General features: G+C 45.5%; 1 protein-coding gene across 1 annotated transcript in view; it reads left to right on the top strand.

Moving 5' to 3' along the window:
* Positions 1-8,618, top strand: part of RRAS2 (RAS related 2) — a 45,901-nt gene extending 37,283 nt beyond the window's left edge. The window contains exons 5-6 of the mRNA XM_040608448.1: positions 6,559-6,677; positions 7,162-8,618. Of these exons, the coding sequence (XP_040464382.1) occupies positions 6,559-6,677; positions 7,162-7,249 (207 nt within the window). The 3' untranslated portion in view covers positions 7,250-8,618. The remainder of the gene's footprint in view (positions 1-6,558; positions 6,678-7,161) is intronic.
* The last annotated feature ends 15,685 nt before the right edge of the window (positions 8,619-24,303 follow it).

The raw sequence follows: 24,303 nt of genomic DNA on the forward strand, positions 1-24,303 counted from the left end.
CTTTCATTATTACCATTCCCGAATTTAGCCCTGCAGGTCCTGGAACATAATGTACTTCATCTCATACACAAATGTTGGCATGGAAACCATGTAGGTGAAACTGAACTGTTCTGCAGACGGTAATTGCTGAAGGACAAACAGCCAGATGCTTTGGGAGGGAAATAACGCAATTGCTGTCAGCCCCAGGTCTCGGAGGATACCTGCAAATGTCATTGGTAATCCTGAAGATGCATTTCTAGGAACAGTTAAGAACTTTGTTCTTGGTCTTCCACCTCCTAGTGTTATTCTACCGCATCTTTCTCCCTTAAAGGAAGAAAGAGGTGCTAGTCACCTGTTCTCCTGCTGGTCCCTCCCTACCTGATTCCTAGCTGCTTTTTCAGGTGATAACAGGCTCAGACACATTCAAGCTCAAAGTAGCTGTTTTCAAATTGCTTAACTTCACAGTTTTGCTGCTTATATTTGAACACAAGAAAGCATATGTCCCCAAAAACTCCTGTAGCTTTTTATGGCTATCTTAATTACTATAATTGATTAGATGCTGACAGGCATGACTTTTGGTACTATCCCTCACACAATTTACATGCAAACTGATGGATTTGTATGACTTCCATCATAAGCTGGGGCTTAGACATCTGTAGCTGAAAAAGCACTTTGGGTTTGCTGGAACAGCTACTTATGTATTTTTAACTCTTCCCTGCCCCATTCCTTTCACATGGTGTGTTTCAGTTGGCCTTATGTCAGGCTGAAGGAATGGTTTGGGGATGCTGAGCTGATGTAATTGGTCCCCAGAAGGGAGAGGCTCCGCTCCCTCTTGACTTCACATTCCTGCTTTTTCCTTTGCTGGCCCTAGCTCTCGCTTGAAGCTCTTTGTGAGTTGAATCATCTCTCTAGACGGGGAGGAAAACAGACAAGCTGGAATAACTTTCTGGGACCTGTGTGAGTTAAATCAGCTTGCAGAAAGATTCAAGTGCCAGAGCCCGAAGCATGGGAAGGGGTGGGACTGTGGCTCTGAGCAGAGCAGGGAGGAGTTGGGGTGGGGGGAAGAAAGTGAGACCTCGCCTTTTGGCAGCAGCAAGCAGTTAGATGTTATCAGCTGCATGTTAAACACAGCCCCAGTCTCCACTGCATAGGTGGGGTTGTTTCTGCTCTGTCATGTGAACTTTCGATGCAGGCATCCAGTCAGTGAGGTGGACCAGCTTGCTGATCTGGCTCAGAATTAATCCTGCCACCATGTCTCCCAAGTATGGGAAAACTTCAGCCTGAGAAGCAGGGTCACCCTGCTCTGGCTACAGGCTTGCTGCGCAGGCAGCTGCAATGGCAAAGGCAGGAGTGCTCCCTCACCTTGGTTAGGCGTGCTGGGGTGGGAAGGAGCTGTGGGGTGTCCCCAGGCTCTAATTCTGGGGCAAAAATGTGAGAAATGCCATTTTTGCGTTTTTGGTCTGCTGGTGTGTCAGGCCCTACTTGTTAACACCAAAAAACCTGGTCAGCCAAGCTAGAGTCACACTGCAGTCCTCTCACTTTAGCTGGCAGTTTGACAAGAAGTTGTCTTAGCTGTCTCGTTTGAAAAACATACATTTGTGATTAGCTTCAGAATTTAAGTAGCATTTTTAGAAGTTCATGTAGCTGGGCATGAGTTTTTTTTAGAACAAAACCTACTTATACTAGGTATCTTCTTTCCTTTCCTGAATGGCAGGAGGCAGACCAGTGAAATAATAGAGAGCACACACTACCTCTGGGAGGCTAACATGAAGTTAATTTAGTGCGCTTTGATCAGCAAACGATACTAATAGAATGAACACACAAATCTCGCTGGGTCCAGAAAGAGTTAATTAAATGTGTAGGAAAGTGTTGGGTGTCTCAAGGGTCTGGCCACACCTTTACACAAGTAACTGTTTTGTAGTTGAACACAGTACCGAGTACTATCTTGATACTGTGAAGTTGGAAGCGAATGATGTGTAACTAATGATCCCTGTGTGGTGGTGACTGTTTCTCAGTAAATACATGAACTGAGTTGTACAGCAGAGGCGCACAAACAATAGCGTGGTCCTGATGAGGTGTTGGGGCGCACCAAAGGTGTAGTCTAGAATAGTGGTGGCCGTAATGTGCTATAGGTCAACTCACAGGTGTTTTTGGAAGGAGAGAGGTGAAAGGAGGTTTGAGGTAGCGATTTGCTAGGGTAGTAACTGTGTAGACAAATGGAGTTAAGCAGGCGGCTTGTAATTTTGTCCCCTTTGTTGTATGGGAGGCAAAGTCCTCAATATCCACAGGTGAGGCTGACAAAGAGAAATGAGTTATTAGAGGATGAGCAAGCATTGATCTTTAGAACATCCTTGCATGGGAAGGAATAAAGTTACCAGTGTTTCCAGATTCCCTAAGCAGTCACAGACTGGTGACTGTGAAGCCAAAATTGAAACACCATGTCTCATTGCTCTTTCATTAAAGTAAATGCAGCGTAGCGATCTTTCTTAGGTGAGTTAATTCCGTACAACTCAACACTGGGTGTTTCTACAGTAAGACGGTTCAGTAGAGCACCAGATGTTTTGGTAATAACCACTAGTGATGGAGGAGTAGACTTGTCAGTGCAGGATATGTATGACTTTTTGTAGGTAACTACGAACTTAAACTGGGTCAAGTCTGATCATTCCCCAGATGGCAGGGTTTCAAGGAAAATCCAGGTTGCAATGGGAAAGGGCTTGGCTTTCATGAAACTTTGGTTTTGCTTTTGCATCTGAGAGGCCAAGCGCTAAGATCATCCGTGCCTTTAAAGCAAGGTTTTCAAGATTGCTCCGTGCAACTCCAGTTTACGCATGGGCAGATGATGGGCGAAGCTGATGATGCCAGGCCAACAGCCTTGCGCTTTGACCGGGATTGGCATCAGCCCAGGTGCTGGCAGGCAGGCAGGCAGTTCATGTGATGGTTTTGCAGAGTCACTGTTTCACAGCTAGCTTGGGCTGAGGTCGCTTATTCCAGGGGGTGGGTGGGTACAGGGACCTGGGTGGTGGCCTGCCCAAGTAGATTTAACGCTTTGTTTTGCCCTTTTTCTTAACTATTGTGATAGTTAAGATTCATGCAAGTGCGATAATTTCTCGAGGTGGTAGATTTCATGGCCATATGCAGTGGCGCCAGTGTTATCACAGGTGGGCCGTACCTTCGGGTCTTCCCGTGGCTTGTCTGATTTTGAGCTTTATAGAGAACTAGCAACCAGGCACCTATCTGATGCAGCATTTGAATACAGCAAGTCGGTCCATCTGAGTACGTGTCAGTGCTTCATCACCACGGTTTGTGTGTACCAAAGTGGCTTCTTATATGAGAACGCAGACAAAATAGAATTAGTGGGTAGTGAGCTGCCCTTACGGGAAAGCATTACGGTGGCCGCTGTAAATGTGAACGAGCAACACTCGTGAGTGGGCTGGTGAGGCAGAAAATCAGGATGACAGACAGATGAGCTCTTTAGGAGTGGTGGAGCCCTTGGCAGACGTGGGCAATGTTTCTGTGCAGGGAGCACTGCAGGGTGACCACAAGGAAGAAGAAAGGGGTTCCTGGCAAATTTGAGGAAGCGCTTAACCATTACCTGCTGACACAAGTAGTCTTGCCTAAGTGTCCAGGCAAAATAAAGATGTGGTGTTACGTTAGGCAGCCTTGTAAGCTGCTTTAGGTGGAGAAAAGAGTAGAAACTTCAGAAATTAATGTATTTCTGACAGTTGTCAGATAGGATAGCGAAGGGTGTGTGTGTGTGACGTGTTCGCAGGATGCTTGCGCAGGAACTCAAGTGGAAACTGTTTGAGTGAGAAGATTGTTAAGTTGGGGAGTGGGGGCATAAGCTTTCCTGTGTTTGACTTGCTCACATCATCTATAATTGGAGAAACTTTTACCAAATGTCTGAACAGTGTGAACGAATGATATCCAAAATCAAATGGTAAAATACCCTGTAAGAAAGGATAAGCACCGTAAGTGATTCCCATTCGTATTCAGCCTTGAACTTACCAAAACTAAGATATTTTTCACTGCAGAACCAACACACACGTATCTACGTGCACATTTACTACCAGAAAATCTGTGGTTGTCTTTACATCTGTCAAAATATAATACAGTGTTCTTTGAAGAAAAAGGATTTAGTTTTAATTTGCTGGTGATGTTTAATAAGCTCTCCCATCATGCTTACTGAAAAACCTGTCAGATACAGGGTTGTCATACTTGAAAAGGAAGAATAAAAAAACAAATGTTCATATTTTCGTTTTCAAGCACTTCTATGTTTGTACTTGGTACAATTCCCTCAGTTTTGAAAATGGGACTGGTATGTTCTGGCCTCTAATTTACGGCTTGGGCACTGCAAATGCTTATGTAGTATGCCCCAAACTAAAGATACTTTTTTAAACTGACTTCGTTGAGGTCACTAAAATTGACCACAAGCTACTTGTCAATCCTACAAGTATATTGTCAAAAAGATTATTTTGGAATTAAACAATTCCAGATGGTCTACTAAATGGAGTAAGGACTTCACTGTTGCATCTATAACATTTTAAATGCAGAATATTGTGGAAATGCAGTCTGACTTTATTACAGTGTTAGTTTTGTTTTATACCTCTAATGTGCTTTAGATAAAATAATGAAGAAAGTAGTAACCACATGTGTTTAGAGACCGGATTCAGTTTCTCCTCAGGACTGTACATTCCTTCCCAATTATTTATTTTTATTAGGCTTTAGCCTCTCACTTTCTGGGGCTACAGTAGACTGTGCAGGGATGAAGAAAAGTGGTTTTGCAGAACCTGCCGTATCTGTGCTTTAACGTACTTTAGTTTAAGTGAGGCAGAGATGCATAGAAGGTTCTGGAAGCCCTGATACAAACTTTGGGGGATTCTGCAATGTCGTTGATGTGCCAGAAAACAGCTGTGAATGTTTCTCACAGAGCAGCCTTCATAAGCATTGGAATAAGGATGTTTCAATGTACGGGGCTAGAGAGGAAGGTGTAACTGGATTTGTTGTAACTAGCGGAGCAAAAACTTTTGAATAACAGTCGGATTTCAGACAGCAGTGGAGGATTTGAAGGGTCCCAGTCATTCTCACTTTGTGCCCTGCAGTTAAAAATACAGCTCTAGTAGTTGATCTTGAGGTTGGATTGGTTTTGAGGGTGTGTTTTTGCTTCAGCTGGTGGTAAAAACACTGAAATACAGCATTTCTGTGAGTGAGATCAGCAGATGCATCCTGAGATAGTCCAGCTAATGGCACAAGGTGCTGGGGGCCCCTTGTAGAGCTTCATGAGGGTTTAGGGAGAGCAGCCCTCAATTCAGCAGTAAGTGTATGAAGGTAATACCAGCAGGGGTGCTAAGGACAGAGGAATCAAATGTTGAGGTGCTGTGTGTGAAGGCTCTCAAACTGTGTGTGCAGCTGCTGTGTCTTGTACTGTGGTGAACTCTGCCGATGCTGCTTCTCTATTCCCATCTATTTCCATTTCTGTAGAGCTTCTTAATGTAAATGAATATCTGAGTGCCTTTTCAAAACTGAATTTGAAATAAATCCTTTTTCTCTTTGTCCTCATCATCAGTCCTCTACATGGTGGTTTAACTTCTCTCTGTGAAAGCAGTGTAATCTTTGACACTTCTTCCACAAGCCATTGTCTTGGCAAGAGCTGGTGTACTGCCTCTTATCGCTGAAAGCTGCCCTTTCCTCCCCGGCCCTGTGGGTGACCTTTCTGTTGAAGCCTCACATGCCTGACGCAGCTCAGGGTGGCCTTCTGTTGTCTGACCTCGCTGCCTTCTACTTCATCCAAAAATACGCAGTGATCTCCTTTTGGGTTTGCCCTGTGACTGACTTATTCCTCCTTCCTATAATGGTCCGCTAGCTTCCTGCCTTCTGCTTCATCACTTAAACTTTATAGCAACTTCTTCTGACACTCATTATTTCCTCTTCATCTCCCTTTCCTCTGTCCCAAGGAGTCAAGAGGTAGACAGGGTTTCTTCAGTATCTCTGTATAGTCTGAAGGTCTCATGGATTTTGTAGATCTTTTGTAATTAAGCTATATTTATAACTGGCTGTATCAATATTGTGCTGTGTCATAAGCAGGTTTTTTTAACGACTCCTCTAAAGATTCAGAAGTTCTTGTTTTAAAAGTAGTCATCTGATTATTTTTTTTTCTTTAGACTTAGCTGGGAGAGAGAGAAGGTGAACTTAGCAATAGTATTCGCAGGTTTGTTAGTAGTCCAGCAGGTGTTAGCTGAAGCCCTTGCTTTGAGGAGTGAGGGACTCTTGTCTGCCTGTGAAGGAAAACTTGGTGGCGTTACGTGGAGCTGAAGCAAAGACAAGGCAGCTGCAGTGAGGGAAATTCCTCAGAGGGCCAGTCTCTGTCAATTGCAGAAACTTTAAGTCTTCGCTTGCACTTGAAAACATTCATTGCATGGGTTTGTTCCTCAGTTGCATTACGTGGACAGTGTGGAAACTATTTTGTGGCCAGATAAGCATTATTGTTTGAAGGGAAATACATCCTTAACGTGTATGTGCAGCGTCTGCTGATAGGAGTATGCCTGCAGAAGCCTTGAACTTAATGACTGATGTGTGTTACAGGTGACGCAAGAGGAAGGTCAGCAGCTAGCGCGGCAACTAAAAGTAACGTACATGGAAGCCTCAGCAAAAATCAGATTGAATGTAGACCAAGCTTTTCATGAACTTGTCAGAGTTATAAGGTATGATCATTTGAGACCAGATAATTAGTGCCCCTAATTTAATGGATAGCTACAGCAAACATACAAAATGTAGTGGGAAATCACTGAGAAAATTCTTCCTGCTGTTACCTGTAAAGTTTGATCAGTACTCTCCATTATAGAATACTCCTGTGTTAGGAAGAATGTTGATGTGAATGTAATATATATTTGAAAGATAATTTTTTCACCTAAATCTCAGATTTTATTGATCACCTGGTAAGCAAACCTGTGAAACTAAATCTGGGATCTGCCTTCTGCAAAAAAATTAGTTTTTGTTTCTTAAGAAACACAACCAAAATCACAACAGAAATACCAACCCAAAAAACCATCACTAAGTTAGTAGTTTGAGTGTTAAAAGTAAGTCCCTCCTCTATAAGAGTGTAAACCAGTAACTTTTAAATACAGTATTTATTTTTACTGAACTGAAAATGATTCTATGAATTGAATTTGAAATATCTGTTTCCAGGAAATTTCAAGAACAAGAGTGCCCTCCTTCACCAGAGCCAACACGGAAAGAAAAAGACAAGAAAGGCTGCCATTGTGTTATTTTCTGAGAATCCCAAGAACCAAGCTATCAACTGCCAGATTTTTTTTTCTTTCCATCATTTTACATCACTTCTGGTATTGGTCTAGCCTTATATGTGCATGTCCTAAAAGTGGTCACCAGAATAGCCTTAGTCCGAGAAGCTGGCAGAATAGTTCTTGAAGAAGACTCGGTCATCCTGGGGCAGACTTCAAAACAAAACACTAAGGCTGCTTCTTTTAATACCACAGTTCCTTCCTTCTCTCCCTTAAGAGCTTGCACCTTGTGGAGTTTTATTCGCAAAGGAGATGAAACAAACCCGTGTAGGACAAGGTGTTGAAGTCATGCATAAGTTGTCTCTTGTGAATTAATTTATTTTTACTTTTGACATTTCATTAGCTATTACAAAGACCTATATTGAAGTATAGAGGATACTCCTTAAAAAAAAGGAGTGGATTGGCTTTTTTTGCCCTCAGTTAAATTAGACTTGAGTATTCAGCTAGCCTTAAGAAAAACCTACACTGAATTTCATTGTCAGCAAAAATTTTCATCTCTCATTTATGCTGCAGTTTTATTTCAGTGGCCAAAATAGTCTACTGTATTTATTTTATGAATCCAGAACAGCTACAGGATGATTACTACTACTATTAGGATATGGCCAAATACCTGAGCTCATTCTGGATTGAGGCGTTTCAGCTTATTAAGAAATTTCACATCATTTGTTTGGAAACAAATTGTGTCTTCCTTTGTATTTCTGGGTAAGGGATTAAGGAAAACTAAAATTGTAGCTGTTTTTGTTTCATGTGATATAAAAATGAATTTGATCTTTCCATTGTCAGAGATGATTAAATGTTTTTGCTATATACTTTTATACATTATTTTCTTATCAAACTAGTTAACAAGTATTTTTATATGTTTGTAAGCAAATATGCTTTCACAGCATAAACTTGTGTATATGTAAAGATGAGTATTTAATTCTCACAGTTCACTTTTAACTGACAAAATGTGGGATTTGCCAAACTGTGGTGAACTTCTCCTTACTCTTCCGGTTATATCCAAGAACGGCCGATTATGTGCCTGCCCAACGCACCCATAGAGGAAAATCTAGTGTTGTGTTTTAATGAGCTTCACTATCCCTTACTAAAGACTGACCATTATGTGAATTATTAAACTGTAAGACTTTTAACTGATTGTTTAGTTAAACTGTGGATGGTTGTTAATTTTGAGTTCTGTGGATTGTGTTTAAACAATTCAAGAGTATGGTCCCTGATATTGAAATACTGAGTGGTATTGCACAGTTGTCACCTTACTGAATGTGTCCAACAGTTCTTTGAAACTTGATTATTAAGCAAACCCTTGTATAACTTCAGGTGCTAGAATTAAAGATGATCTAACCATTATCGGGGGTAAGCACACGGCCTCTTTCTGACTGTCTTCCAAAACCTGAAATGTATTTTTTTGGGGGTGGGGAGAAGGGAGTGATGGGACCCGGTTATAGAAGAAAGGCTGTGCAGACACGCATATCTTTCTTCGAGCCTGGAAGTAAAGCAAAGCCCTTCCAATTTAAATCATGATAGATGATAGAAGCTGATGTTTGTTTTGACTTGAAGTATGTAGTCGGTGGTCCAGTTGACAGTTCTTTCTGTTTCCAGGCTGTGCTCGCTGTAGAGTGCTCTGCCATAAATCTGTAGATGTCTGCTGAGAAAACAGTGCTTGAACAAGCTCCCCTTGCCTTTGCACCAGCAAAGCATTAAACCTAAAAGTGCCGCTAGTACTGTGCATAGCAGAGGAATTTAAATTTTTAGTGTCCTTTAGATTAGCTTGTATGATACTGTTCTGAGAGAGTGGGTAGCTCCCCCCTTAAGTAAAGTTACTGGTTGATGAAGGGATGCTTATGGATAATGTGTAGAAGGTTCCACAAAAAGTTACAGTGGAGGTATATTTGGGAGATGGATTGCGCTTTTCAAGTCAAATGCAAGAAATTACTGCCAGTGGCAAATGTTTTCTTAAATATGTAAAGCTCTCCAGAGTCAAGTCACTAAATGACTTGGGAATGAAAAGAGACAAATTACAGCGTGTGTGTTGAGACTGAATCTCTGAGATGCAAAAATCTTTAGGTTTCATCATTTTTCCTTTTTTCAACTTTACACTCATGATAGATTGATCTGAAAATGAAGATGGTTATATAAATAGGTCTTCTAATACGTAACTCTGTAATGCACAGGGAAGGTGGAGAGCACCACACCTTTGCTTTTCCTCATGGGAAGCAGAATAGCTTTGAGGTGGTTGATGCTGAGCAACCTACTCCTGTCTGCTAAGCCACATTGTAAACATGGTGTAAACAAGTTAAGCAGAAGGAGGACCACCAGCTACTGCTATAGAACCTGCTCTAAGTTTGATAACTAAGTATATTCTGCAGTGTATGTGTTTTTAAGGCATCTACTGGAAAGAATGCACAGGGAAATCTTCACTTGGTGTTTGTATATGGCATATTAAGGAGCTGTTAAATGTAGGCATTTCAATCCTACTTTTTGGACTTGAAGTAAGTATTTAGAAAAATACTTCGGGGGGGGGGGGGGGCGGGGCAATAATGGTGGTCTTGGTGGTTGTGAATTTGAAACAGCTTGAAGTATTTCAGTAATTTGCTTTTCTAGTTGTTGTACCTGAAGGTAACGGTGGAAAGTGGGACTTGTGTCCTTACTGCAGAGCTTGCAAAGTGCAATAGGGACCTTGTCAGTCTTCTCAAATCTTCTCAAAAGAAGTAGCCCCCTTCTATATACCTCGGATGATTTGTGTATTTACAACATTGCCACCTTGCTGCAGGAGAGCAGCTTAGCTGACAAACTGAGAGAGTTGATCACAACTCTACATGACAGAATAAATGCTTAAAGATGTGTTGCTTATGTTTGTGGTTACTTCAGTCCACAAATCATTTAAACTCACAGTTCAGAAATTTGGGGTGCTTAAAATGTATCCACAAATGACCTCCTGCTCCTTCTAGAGCACAGAGGAGGGTCTGGTTCATTATTTCAAAGCACAAACCAACTCACCTCTCTGTGGAGTACTGCACCACTGAGCCTGCTGCTCCACTGAATGACAAGGATTGACCTGCTTATAGGCAAATGCCTTTTTCTGCAGTTGGTGAAGTTTTATGGGTGGTCCAGAATCGGAAAGAATTGCTTCAATGGAAGTACGCTGTAGTTCCTTGTGCCTGCTGTGGTTAATGTATTTTCTTTCTCTGACCTAGCAACTCTTCTGCGTCAGTGCTCACAAGCGAACTAATGGATACAGGTGAAGAGGAGAATTTCCAGAAGTATTACATCACCTCTAAAAGCTACTCTGTTTTTGTGACATGGCCTGTTCAAGGGCAGCAGGGCCAGTGGCACAGATGATAATTATAAATTGACCTTGATTGTGCAGAGGAGAGAAGTAAGAAGTAGGACCAGTTGTTTAGTCTGTTTCCAGCCTGTTGTACTGGGCAGCTGCCTCAACTGTGCATCTGCAACTGGGCAGGTTAAAACTAACCTTGTGTGGTCAAGCTGCAGAGCCCATGGAGGCACACGAGGTGGATGAGCTTCCTATAAAAGTTGGTTTTGTTACGTTGTTAGAAAAATGAAAATTCATGGTGTCTTGCAGGGTGCAGGACGTGCTGTGCAACGCACCCTGGCAGCACCTGCTGTCTTCTGCAGGAAAAGGCAGGCTTCTCCACACCCTCCCTTGGAACAACGACTAGTGTGGGTGGCCCTGCAGAAGTGCTGGGTGTTCAGGCTGTCAGGCTAGAGGTGACGGGATGAATGCCCGAGGCGAGCCTGGCTAGCCCAGTGCGGGAGCTGTGATGAGATGAGCTGTTGTGAAAGGTTTAATAAAGCAAAATATGTTTGAAAGGAGTTAGTGCCCACTAATGCCAAGGAAAACTGACTTTATGCATGGCCTTGTGGTTAGTCGTCATGGATAAAGTTCAAGTCTGGATTCAAACAAATCTTAGGTAACACCCTTCTGACACCAGTTCGTGTGACAAGGCTTCAGCTGTGGCACAGCCGTCACCATCGCTGACTGGCCTTGCCACATAATCTTGTTATTACAAAGCTTTAATGAGCTGATTCCAAACAGAAGATTTCTTGCAGTCAAGTCACCATGAGACAAGCACTGCCGAAAGTTAGTTGTGCTTTAAATTAGAAGTTTGTTGTCTGGAAAAACTCGGGAGTCTGCTAAACAGGGAATTCATTTGTTCACTTGATGTAGCCTATGTTCTGGAAGTTGATGACCCTCATGCACCTAAACAGTGATAAACACTCAAACTGAATTTAGGAAGACAGTCAAGCTGGAGCCGTGGGGGTATGGTAGTGCAGAGCAGCAGTCTTTGCCAAGATTTGAAGGCTTAAAATTGTTAAAACGGGCTGTTGCTCACGGCATCCCAAATGGCAAATGCAGCGCTTACAGCTTTGTGAATAGGGCTTTGCCGTCCGCTCGCCTGTGTCTGTTGGGAAGCGAAGCTGGAACTGCAGCCTTGGAGCAGGTTCCGGGTTTTACGCGGGAGCAAGTAGAAGTATGTTCAAGGTGTTCATCCCTCTGGTGTGTGGTGTGTGTTGTAAGGCCAGAAAACTTTGTGAATGTTCTCGATGTTCGGATAGTCTCGTAGAGCTCTGACCACGGAAATGCTTGTGTGCAGCAGATGGGGTGCGGGAATGAGGAGGGGTAGGACTGTCTTAGTAGCCTTCAGCTGGTAAGGTGAAGAGCTTTAAATGAGAAGCAGCAGATGCGGAGAAGACAGTGGATTGAACTGCATGGAGGGCATAATACCCAGAAACAACACTGTAATGTGCTGTGCTTGCTTTATGCTTGCTATACTAGACTTCTAAGGCTGCAGTTATTTTGGAGAGTCTGAGAGACTTTTGTGGATTGAATATGAAGGGCAGATGATGTCCCACACAAAAGCTAAATTGCATTAATGCATGTAGTGTAGTTAGTAGTGTTCCTGAGCCAGCCAGCAAGTGGTGTGCAGAACAAAGTGCATAGTCTTGCTGCTGGAAAGCAAATACTGGTGTGTTCAGCTACTTTTTAAACTGAGTCTTGTGAACAGTATTAAGGTGCAAGGTGTTTGTTACTAACTTGTAGTAACAGCACTTCGTAAATTAAAAATGCTTCTGACCTGGAAGTATTGTAGAGAGGAAGAAGTTAGTACAGTGAAGTACAGGCACCAAAAATGCAAGCAGAGGCAATGGTAAAACCTTTTAGTGCCTTGTCTCTGAGGCATGAATTAACTCATATTAGAGGCAGTTTTCATTTCACTTGCACCGGACTGCTGAAGAGCAATAGTTCGGTACAGATACTCCTCTGAATGCATCTCACGTTTCTTATGGCAAATATAGAAAATGAACTTACTCTGGTAATATGAATAGCTTACGCTTTCGAAAGAAAACAGGGCGCTGCAGCAGCACGGCGGGGTGCGGTGGGGGGCTCTCCTGCGCTGCCCACCAGGCCTCCCCGGGGCGCCTGGGGCTGCCCTGCGCCCCCTCCAAATGCAAAACGCACAGGAAAGGGGTTTATTGGCAGCCAGGAGATGTCACTATTGGTAGGCGAACGTGTGGCGTTCGGGGTGCTTAAGAGCTGCTTTTACCAAGATCCTTGTACAGTTAAAAGTTGTTTTTACAAGCAGGGGAGGAACGAAGGACAAGACCCACCACAAAGCCACCGATGTGCAGTGGAAGGGGGCCGTGTGTCAGTGCTGTTCCGGAGTGTGCCGCTCTGTGGATTCAGGAAAATCCGTGTGGTCAGCAGCTGGGGAAAACCCAGTGACTTACAAATAGTGGTCCTGAATAAATTGGTGTGAAAAGCAGGAAGGATGCTTGCAATCTAAACCATTAGGTTAATTAGAATATTATACAAATTCTTGATTTCTTTGTAGTTTGCCAAACTAGATGAAACAAAACAAGTTATATTTGAGTATCATTAGTAACGTGTGCAGTTTGCAGTCAGAAAGTGATGTATAAACACTTAATGGTCAGCTAAGTAATACATCTAAGTGGGGATTGCTGCCAGCATGAGAGAAATGCAGTTCCTCTTGTCCAGGTACCCGCCCTGGCTCTCCACTGAGGAGTGGGGAAATCTCTCGAATGTGGTGCTGACCTTTGAAAGTGAAAACAACGTTCTGATGCTTTTCTTAGTCCTGCTGTAACTTTCAGGCAACACCTGCTGTGACTTCAACAGTAGAAGTTCACGTGTGCTCTGTGCTCTACGATTTCTGCAAGCTGTAAAATCTGCCTGTCCTTCACTGCCCCTTGGAAGAATGCAGTGTTCTTGAACTGCTGTTCTTGTCTCACCGTAAGAGGCATTCTGTCCTCTTTGTGAGACTAAGCTCTTCTGTGTCTTAAGCTGAGTTTTATTATTCACAGATAAATCAAGTGCCTTAGTTGCAAGTATAAAGTACCGTGCTGACAATGTGAACCGATGCTTCTACTTTACACGGTGATCCTGCTCATTTGAAAAGCTGACTTTTGGGCGTTCTGAGGGCTACATTGCCAAGATTTTGTAGAGTACTGCATTTCTGTTCCTCCCTATTACTGTTTTTAAAATATCCATTCAGCCTTTTGTATTTCTGGGAAACTAGAGGGAGAATAACTTGTGAATTCTGTGTGTTTTGGCACTTTTTTTTTGTCTTGTGGATTCCTGACGTGCAAGGTGCACAGTGAAGTTGCTCACCTAGCTACTCCAGCTGCCTCTCTGAACCAGCTGTCTTAACTTCTTGATCATTTTTGTAATTAAAAGGTAGCGAGACCTCTCCTGTTTATCTGCCTCTTGGAACAACCAACTTAGATCATTCAAATCCTCGTTGCGATAACCAGCTTTGTGATGCTGCCAACATCTGGCAGGGTCTAATAGCACGGTTGGGTTTGTAAGGTGCCCGGGAAGGCAGCTGTCACTGCCAAGTCCTGAGGTCTGGGCTGCATCGTTGCTTCCATGAGGTGCTCTGTTGTGACTTCTTCCTGCTAGTGTTACTTCCAGCATCTTTGCAGGGCTCTGGATGTGCAAGTAGAGAACACGTAGCTCTTTCCCGCTTTTAGCACCAGAGCGGTCCCCTTAGCCACTGCTATCTGACGTTTGCATTTTACTAGGACTGAATCTGGCTTATTCCTCCAGACCGTTTCTTAAATAACATGTTGCAGACAGTTTCCCCTCAGTTTATCTGTCCAGAGTTAGGTGTGACTTGCTGAACAAGGCACATGGAGACCTGTTGCTGAGCAATTAGTGACAGTAGACACAGTACCCAGTGCCTTCGTTGCCTTGGTCTTGACCAACAGGGTTTTCCAGGCAGTGAAAAGGTACAGTGAGGAGAAGAGCCAGCAGCAGTGGATGAGGATCGAAGTGGGAGTTACTTTGGAGAACTCAACCCATACAAATTCACAGGACCTGATGGGCTCCATCCAAGATGTGAGAGAACCAGCTGATGTCCTCGCAAGCCTCCTTGGTGACCATCTTTGATGGAGATGAGGGACATTCCTGGTGACTGAAGGAAAGCAGGTGTTGCACCCCTCTTCATGTAAGGCCTGGGGAGCAAGGTAGGAGCCTGCACGGCGTCAGCCTCACTTCTGCCCCTGGAAAGCCACACAGCAAGTCCTCCAGGAACACATAAAAGTGAAGTGGTTGGGAACAGCTGCATGGATGTGTGAATTTACGAGGGTCAGCCATACCTGACCAGCATGATTGCCTTCTATGATAAACCAACTGAATGAGGGGAGAGCAGTGCATGGTTTTTACCTCAACAAGGCTTTCACCGTGTGCTCCCACCATATTTTTGTGTCAAAGTTAGGACCTTGTGGCCTGGGTGGATGGACAACCAGATGGGCAAAAAGCTGCCTGGTGTGTGGGGCTCAGGGTCATGGTTGGCCTCGGCGGGTAACGGGCTGGTCTGCAGGCACAGTGACACGAGGGTGTGCTGCTTGTGCAGTAGCAAGGTGCTACGGGTGTCTGGCTTGGCACCTGTCACGATAAACGTTTCGTCAGGGGCCTGAAGGAGGCAACCGAGGGCGCCCTCGTCGTACTTGGAGGTGACACCAAGTTGGGGAGAACCAGTTGGTAAACCTGGGAGTGGAGCTGGCATCCAGAAGGACCCTGACGGGCTGGAGGAATGCGTCAACAGGAGACAACGGAATTTAATAAGGACAAATGCAAAGTCCCATTTAAAACCAGAGTTTTTGGTTAAAGCAGCTTATGGCTTCAGCTGAGCGGTGTGCCCATGCCAGACCTGGCACTGGGTTTGCACCTGTGCTCACTGGGGTGGCTGCAGTGGCGGTGGCTGCCGAGGGTGTGCCGGGCGTGCATCGCTCTTTTATCAGAGATCCAGCAGGAGGAAACTGGTAACTATGGGCAGTGGGTTGTGCAATCAATGTGTTTTAGGGGGATAATCAGGTACCCGTGTTATATTTTTGAATTTGTTAAATGCTGCTTCCCACAACAGCGAAGCTGGGTGCTCATTGGCAAGAAGTAGCTTGTTGAGCGGGATGATGAGGAGATGAACAGCAGTGCTTTGCAGCTCGGGTTCAGATTTTTTCAAGTGAGCCATGTAACAGGTATTGTACCTTGTGTGTGGAAGGACAGGGTGCTTTGGTCTTTAATTGTGAGCTGCTGCTTATTCATAAGAAATCAATACGTTGTGAGGTTTGCAGTTCGGTTACCAACTGATCACCTGCCAAAAGTTTCTGCTACTTTAATACCCAGATATGAGCCCTCTGAAATCAACGCTCTGCACAAGAGCAGATCTCTACAGTGGTTTTATGGTCTAGTGAAGGATTTTGCAATTCAAAGCTCTTCTCAGCCAGAGAAGGATCAAGTGACTTTTTTCCATATCTGGAAATTATATTATTAATTTCAGAACAACAGTAAAAAGCTGGAAAGTGTAACTGGGGTGTATGTGTGTTCCAGCATGAAATCTCTCATTGTTTCACATAAAAACCCCTGAGATGAGGTAGGGCTGATAGCTGCGTGGAGCTTTGTTGGTGCCTTGTCAGCTCTCCTGAAGATGGCATTTGTTTGAGGTGTGGTGGCAACCTCATGTTTGGCTTGTGTCGCTGTGCTGAGGTGACAAAGCTCCCACTTCCCAGCAGAGGGGACAGCCTGAATTGTGTAGGGGTGTGTCTGTCTGGATTTTGTTGTAAAATGTCAAATTAACTTTTTGATATTTTTTATGTACTGCATGTTCTACTGTCCTAAAGTAATCTCAATTTCCCATGAAATGTAAATACTAACTGATTTTGTAAGCTTTAAAAAATAATTTTTAAAATAATAAATTGGCTACTTCACTTTATGCCCCCCCCCCCCCCCCAAAAAAAAAAAAAAAATATATCTGATCAAAAAAGCCTGAGGAGCCCTGTTTTAACGCTCCTGGTACTGGGTTTTTTCTCTAGCAAGACATACGGTTGCTTAACAATCCCTGTATTACAAGCCAGTTTCAGCGACGGTCCTCACTACTGCACTGCTTTAAGGACGGGTCTGCTCGGCTAGCTGATTTATCCGCTCTCTGTAGTAGTTACAAAAATCTGCAGGAGCATCATCAGTTGTGTTTGAGGACACAACCAAAGGAGGCCTGATGACCAGAGCGTGGGTGTCATCCTGTGCCGGTGTGGGACCTGGGGGCAATGCAGTGCGCGGGGTGCTGGAGCAGGACTCGTGAGGCTGCAGGCAGCACTGGTGTCCACCGTGGTTGCTTGGATGCTGTTGGGAAAGCAGCCTTTCTGTAAGATGTAAATAGCGATGCTGGCCTCTTTGCAAAAAGTGCTTGGAGGCTGACAAATGAAGTTGTTTAATTTTACTCTGCTCCCACTATAATATAATGACTCTTCGAGGGAATTTTTAGAAGCTGCATTATCCTTTGAAAGGAAGATGAAATACAGAAATATGCCAGATGCTCTTAAGGATGTAAATACCCTCTTTTTCTGGCAAAATTGTTAAGCCCAACAACTGTCATGAGCTTTACTTTCACAGGGTGATATGAGGCCGTGTGGAAAAACAAGCAGCAGCATTCCTCCTTCCCTAGTTCCCCAGTATAAAACATTATATTATTCAAGGCACTGGCTTATTAGTTCCCCAGCACAGATGTTAGTTGGCTTGGAGTCTCCACGGCTCGTCCCACTGGTATGTGTTTCTCCTCGTTACTTTAGCCACTCTCCAACAGCACAGATGCTTTTGGGTTGTTTTCTTCTGCTGTGGTAGGACATAATGTACCTTGCAGCCTGTCTGCTTTTTCTTCCCCTTTTTTTTTCTATCCCCTCTGTTTTTGGGGTTTTTTTTGGTAAAATTATTTAGTGGTTTTTCACAAGCATCTCATGCTTCTTTTAAGGCAGCAAAGCCCTGTGTGAGGAAAGGACACATGTAGCATCTTCCATTGCGACTGCCCAAGTACCTTCAGCTGCAGGAGTGGCAAGTGGTGCTGACAAATGACTGAGGCTCTTAATTCCTACCTCTGTCTGGAGCAGGTGTGAGTGGCTTTGAGGTTCTGCTGACCTGCTGTGTGGACCTTGCTCAGGGGCACACTTAAACCCTGGGGGGTTGTTGTGTTAGGGCTTAGCTATAAACCCAAGTCTCTTTCTAAGCGAGGCCCAGGTATTTATTCTGCAGGAGGATGCAAGGATGTCTGCCCAGATGTCAGAGGGTTTATAACTGATTTTTCTTGAGGTTTTGCTGTTGCTGTCCTAAAATCTGACTGGTTATTGAAGGAGAATATGTATGGTTTGTTCAAGTCAGCCTGACTCTCTCTGGAGCTGACACACACACTGGATTACAATAGTCTCCTGCTGGTATCTCATAAGTGTCACCCTTGCAGCCTCCCCCAGCAGCGTGCCAGAGGCAATGGGTGGCTCAAAGCATGCTGCAGCAATTTTCTGAAAAAGCCCCTGTTTACAGCAGTGCTTGGGAGACTGGGTCTCCTCTGCCTGTGGCTTGGAGTCCTCTGTCCTCACCCTCTGCTCTCCTCACCACCTGGACAGTGGCCAGCCACAGGGCTGAACAGGAGCAGCCCCTGAGGAGGAGGAGGAGGGGAGGATTTTTTTTGGTTGGAACAGTAGGGAAGGGGCAGTTAGTGCCCCGCTGCCCCCAGCACAGGTCCCTGCATCGTCCCTTCCAGGCAGCAGCCCCGAGGGCTTGGGGAAATCCTCGATTGCATAAGTAGGCACTAATTAGCACTGCTGAAAGACTTGTAATCTCACTGAGATTTTCATTTTCATGGCCTTGTCTAGAAAATGACCTGAGTGGTGCTGGCAGGTGCTGCTTTGAGCCTGTCCAATGCAAGGGGACGTCCTGACGATTCATTCACTGAGCCTGCCCACGCTGGTGCTGGGGGTTTGGAGCAGGCAAGCAAACACCATCATCTGCTCTGGCTAGTGCCTTTTTGGCTGGACAGATGCAGAGATTTGTCTGTCTTCTTCCAGATCTCACCGCTGGACTTAGCCTGAACTGTTACAAAAGGGGCAGATTCTGTGACCACTGACACCTAGTGATGGGACAGATGACTGGCCGTGAACATGAAGTTTTGCTGGAAAAATTACTGTCTGTAATATATACTTAAACCTCAGAGTATTTCCAGAATACCTAATCTGGAGTTGTTCTGTGTTGGATTTGGCTTTCCACTGTTAAACCTGTTAGGCACCATCCAGTGACTCAGCAGGTATTGTGTCACTTGCTTGCAGCAAGGTATGTGCTGTCATGAAAATGCAGGAACAACCTTTTTGCTTCAGCGCTGCTGCCAGTTTAGTTTCTGTGGAGTTCCAACAGCTCAAGCCAATATTCCAGGTTGTGTTTATTTGGGTGGTAAGGTCGTTTGTCATATACTAAAAACCTGAAAAGATGGAAGGTTTTGTGTTTTCTCTGCTCAGTTCCAACGTTCCCTGCAGCTGGCACTGGGTGGTCACTGTGGTGCAGCTCCTCAACACTTCTAACAAAGAACTGAAATTTTATTATTGCTCCAGCATTAACGTGTTATAATCTGGAAGCCTAGCCCCTCTGCTCTCCTTGAATTAAACACAGTGCTTTGAGATGCCTCTGTATCTGCAATGGTCAGAGACAATCCCTGGAAACAGGGAGCAGATGTGACTCATGTCAGTTGTGTGTAGATGTGCCCATGCACAAACACATGGTGTCACATGCCTTGCGGCACTGGTAGCAGAGCAAATGGCGAGAAAAACATTTCTCTTTCTGACTGAATTCCAGCATGGATCCGATTCGTGTCTCTTCACCTTGCACAAGCTTATGAGTGCCCCAGCTTCCCTGTCAAACATTTCTTGAAAATACCCAGTCTGAAAAAGTGGCCACCAGTGCAAGTTGTGCGGTCAGATGGCAGAAGTGGAGCTGGGAGACTTAAAGGAGAAAGCCACAGCCCAGCACAGCTAATCACAGGCAAAGGCTTCACTGCCAAAGCCATTAGTGTTTCTTTTGAATTAGTGACACAGGAGCTGAGAAACTCCTGAGAGGAAGAGTTGGGAGGGTTTTGCATTTGGGGATTTTACCATCCACACACAGGAAGCAGGGAGACACTTGTGTCCTGGGAGGCTAAATCTGCCACCCAGAGTAATTTTTCTAAGGACACTCAAATTATTGTTCACCTGCAGCAGAGCAGTGGAGATTGCATTTGCTTTTACTCTGGAGCATGCCTTGCCCGAGGATGTATGCAGAGGGAGTGGTCTCCCGAAGCAGGCACAGGCAACTGCTCAAAGCACTGGTCTGCTGAAATGATGCTCTGTTTGTATACGGAGCTTGGAAGTGGGTTTTTGGTTTTGGAGTGTTACCCATGCAGAGAGGCTGTATTTGCCATAAAGTTTGACTGGGTCAACCTGAAATCCTCACAACCCACCTGCCTCAGCATGCCAGGACAGTTTTCAGTATAAGGAAATGAGGCAGCTGGAACAAGACAACTCTGGGTGTATGGCTGTGTTTCCCCATCTGGGTAGGAACCACCATGGTTGATGTTCTCCCGCTCAATACCCTGGTCCAGGATGAATGAGAAGGAGCCCAAGGTTCCAGTGAGCTGTGCTTCAGGTGAGGCACATGGAGACAAGAGCCCATGCTCCAGCAGCTAACCTGTGCTCCTTGCTTTTGCTGATGTGTCTTGAAGTGTTTGTTTCTGATGGAGGCTTCCCTGGGATGCAGGGGGTTGTCAGGGTGATTTTCAGCTGCTCCAGTGTGGAAAACATTGGCCTGAGTAATCCAAGAACCAAGTTACATGATCAGGTTTTGGTTTGCCTATCTATAATTTTGTTAGTATGAGCACAGCAGTGAGCAGATGCAGGTAGGTGGAGGACATGGGCTGTGACTAACTCTCTGCTTTCCAGATGGTTTGTTTTGTCCAGGTCACTCAATGTGGGTTATAAATGTGATAAATGGGAACATGCTGTTTACACATAACACCAACAGCAGTATCTGTAACAGGAATTAGGATGATAAACTCACAGGTTATACACAGTTACAAAGAATGAGGCTCAGGCCTGGGCATCTTAATTGCCATGCCAAGGAAACCTGGATGATGTTTTCCCTATTTGAAAGACGTGTGGCCAAACGTCACAACATTCAGAAAAGTTTTGATCAAATCAAATTTGGTACATGGAAAAAGCTTTTGGGCTGGTTCTGCCTATCCTGATGCGAAGAGATTAAGGGTTTGGATCATTCACCCTCCCAAAACAAAGACTAGAAATGAAAAGATTGGTGACAGGTATTCAAGAGGATTTCTGAGGTTTGATTCTGAGAAAGACCAAGTGGGTATCTCTGAATACCTTTGAGCTAGAAGCAGGAGGGTCTCTGTCTTCAGGGTGGAGCTCTAGGAGCTCTTCACTACCAGCCTCTCCAGCCTGGAACCACTCATCAGACAGTGTTGCTTGTAAGATGGGGGACTGGTCCTGATTAACCTAAGTTCCTTCCAGTCCTTACTTATGTATGTTTGGGAGTTTTGGTAACTTCTCCTGGGAGATCTTACCCTTAGGAGCTGGGAGAGCGTCATACAGCTTAAGAGCAGGGTCTGGCACCTGGTTGGCCTTGCAGAGAGGGAAGGGGCCAGGAGATGCTAACACGGGCCAAAGAGCTGAGGCTGTCTGGGAAAGGTTTGGAAGCAGGCCTCCCACTCCCTATGCATGTACGTAGGCATCCTGGGTCACCCTGGGGCTGACTGTGCTGACCTAGCACTGTTTCTGGTAGCATCTCTCTTGGGCAAGGTATGGCCAACTCCTCAGTGCAGCCCCCTGTGCCTGCCCTGGTGTTACGGGCTGTTGGGAAGCTCTGTCCCCTTAAATCAGGAGTGGATGGTAGGGCAGAGCGTGGGGCCCTGGGGCCATGCAATGCCCTGAGCATAGCTGTGCACCGGGAGCTCGGGGCAGCTCTGAACACGCTTCTGGAGAGATAAACCTGTGCCTGTCTGCTCCTGACCCTGCGGATGTCCTCGTCCTGGGAGTGTCTACTGAGCATCATCAGTAAGGCTTGCTTTGAGATCTGTGCCGCCAGCCAAACGCTGGTAGGAGCGATGAAGGGCACCCGCCCAGAGGGTCACGATCCAGCTGTGTCTGTGTGCCTGTCGATGTACAGCTGTGCGCCTCGCCAGCCAAACCTCACAAATGTGTGGCACTGGGAAGCTGCTGGCAAGGAAATATTTTAAGAGCAAATGCAAGAAACCACTGCACGGTTTGAAGGTGTAATGAAGACCTGTAATAAAGCATCTTAAAAAAGCAGAGATGCTGCACAGGTTCTGGTGAACTTTCTTTTTTCTTTTCTGAAAGGAAAACCATAAGGGAATTTGAAGGAATGTTTTTGGTAGGTTTAGGGGTTTTGTGTGTGTGTGTAAAGTGGTTCAGTTTGAACTACTGTCACACAGTCCCCTTGTGTTGAGGGTCTCAGAACTGATCAGAAAACACTCAGTGAGCAAGCAAGGTCTGTCACTCACCAGTGGGCAGGCATTGGCACTGGGGAGCAGAGCAGCCCCGGTGCTGCCTGCAGCTGGCAGGGGTGAGAAATGCCTTTGTGGGAGACCCCCAGGTCCTCAGCACAGGCCCCAACACTGAACATCGCTGGTCCCCGCGGGGGAAATGTGGGCAGGAGCCATGAAGCGTGGCTTGGTGCTCAGTCCTGCGCCCAAGACCTGCACTCGGAGAGAGTCATGTTGAGGCTGAATGGGCATCATGCTGATGCCCTGGCTCTGGGGCAAACTGGGGCTGTGCACTGTGCAAAACTAGTGACTAAGTGGGGGATGTGAAGCATTTTTGCTGTACTCTTAGTGACCCCTGAAGTCTGTGCACTGGCCGGTCAGGTGCAGGGGCTGCAGCAGGAGGTGCAGTGGGGCCGTGTCCCCGGCGGGGAGGTGATCCTGCGGAGCTGCCTAGCCATGGCTGGCTCCTAACGCTGCCCCTGCACGCGGGGGATGTGATCGCTGTCTGCCTGGAAGATCATGTTGGCAACACTCAGGGACCCGCAGCTGGGTAGGAGATGGCTGATGTCAGAGCGATGGACCCGTATCTGTGGCAACCAGAATAAATAAATAAATAAAGCAAGCGTGTGTGCTTGGAGCAGGAGGCGTACAAGCCGCTTCTCCTGAGCGCAGCTTCGCTGAGTATCTCTTAAGCAGCTTAGCACCCTTGCTCCAGTTTATTAGCTGAGTGCCTTTGTGTCTGCCGGGTGGCTGAGAGCATCCTGCTGCCGGTCCCCTTGGCAGGGACCCCGGGAGCCTCCCCAACCCTTCATCCCTCCCCCCCCCCCCCCCCCCCCCCCCCCCCGCGGCGAGGGCAGTGGTTTGCTCCGTGCATCCAGAGCTCGATGTGAAGCCACTGCTCGGTGGTGAATTTTGGCCCCGCCGCCGTGCAAGGCCGGAGGCGTCTGCCCGCATCCCGGTGGTGGGCCTGTCTTCAGGCAGGAGCCTGATTTCCAAGAGTGGCAGCCAGCGCCTGCAGGAGGCGAGCAATGTTGGAAGTGTCGTAGCGGAGACGGAGATGGATGGTGTTGGCAGCAACAGGACCATGTCTTACAGTAGATGGAGTTACAACAGGTATCGTCTATCTTGTTTTGGTTTGTTGTTTCTTTTTTTTTTTTTTCCTTTTCCTTTCTAATACTGCAAAACTGGCAAGCTGTTTATATAAACTGAGACGGAGAGCCCTCTTCAGGAAAGCATAAACCTATACTTATGCCGCTTTTACCGTCGGAAAGACACCTGAGGCACCCGGGTCTCGGCGACTCGAGCAGTGGTGTTTGCTGTTTTTTAGTAGGCGTTTGTCTGGAAACCAGGGTGGTAGTTTTGCCCTGCTGTGGCAAGACCAGGGGCTGCTGCCGGCCCCGAGCAGTACAGCACAAAGGTTCCCCGGCGCTCTCCTCCGAGCAGGGCAACTGAGATGCAGTGATTGCCTGAGCAGTCACCTAGACTTCTGAAAGGGGATCTCTAGTAACTGCCATTCAAAGCCCTCGCCTAGATGTTTCCTACAAATACAAACTAATGCTTAGGAAAGGAAGGGGCCAGGGAGCCAGGATGTGCCTGAAGAGTGGTATTTTCAAGCAAGAGCTGTAAGGAATGCTGTGTGCAACCCAAGTACCACAGAGCTAAGAGGGCTGAATTAGGTGTCTCACTGAGACAGCTGAAATATTCACACCATTTCATATCAAGATGCAACTATGTATGTGTGTCTTTTCTCTTCCAGGGAATGGAAAATTATTGTAGCGTTAGCCTTGCTTTTATGTGATTCATGGTTGTGACTGACAGGTTCTCAGGTTCTTTGAGCCTAGATTAAAAATAAAAACAACCTTCATACTATTTTTTTTTTCCTTTCACTTTTTGTCTGTATAAATGTTACGCCTGAAATCCTGAAATGGGGCTAGATGCTAAGCAGTGTTAGCATCTCACTGAATCACTACTGCAAGCCACCTCAATATTCTGAAGAAATAACCTTTGGAAGTGGTTTTCAGTGCTTAAACACATATTCAGTGTCGCCCACGCTTCCCAGGTGCATGGCTTTATATGGTTTATATGTACGTCTAGTGAGTTTAACTCATTTTCAGTACATTCATATTTCCTCAGCAGAAAATGTATACAGATACATACAGAGGTGGCAATGGGAACGGTGTCATCTTTGAAAA

This window comes from Falco naumanni, chromosome 10, assembly GCF_017639655.2.
Source record: "Falco naumanni isolate bFalNau1 chromosome 10, bFalNau1.pat, whole genome shotgun sequence".
In the NCBI taxonomy this organism is placed as follows: domain Eukaryota; kingdom Metazoa; phylum Chordata; class Aves; order Falconiformes; family Falconidae; genus Falco; species Falco naumanni.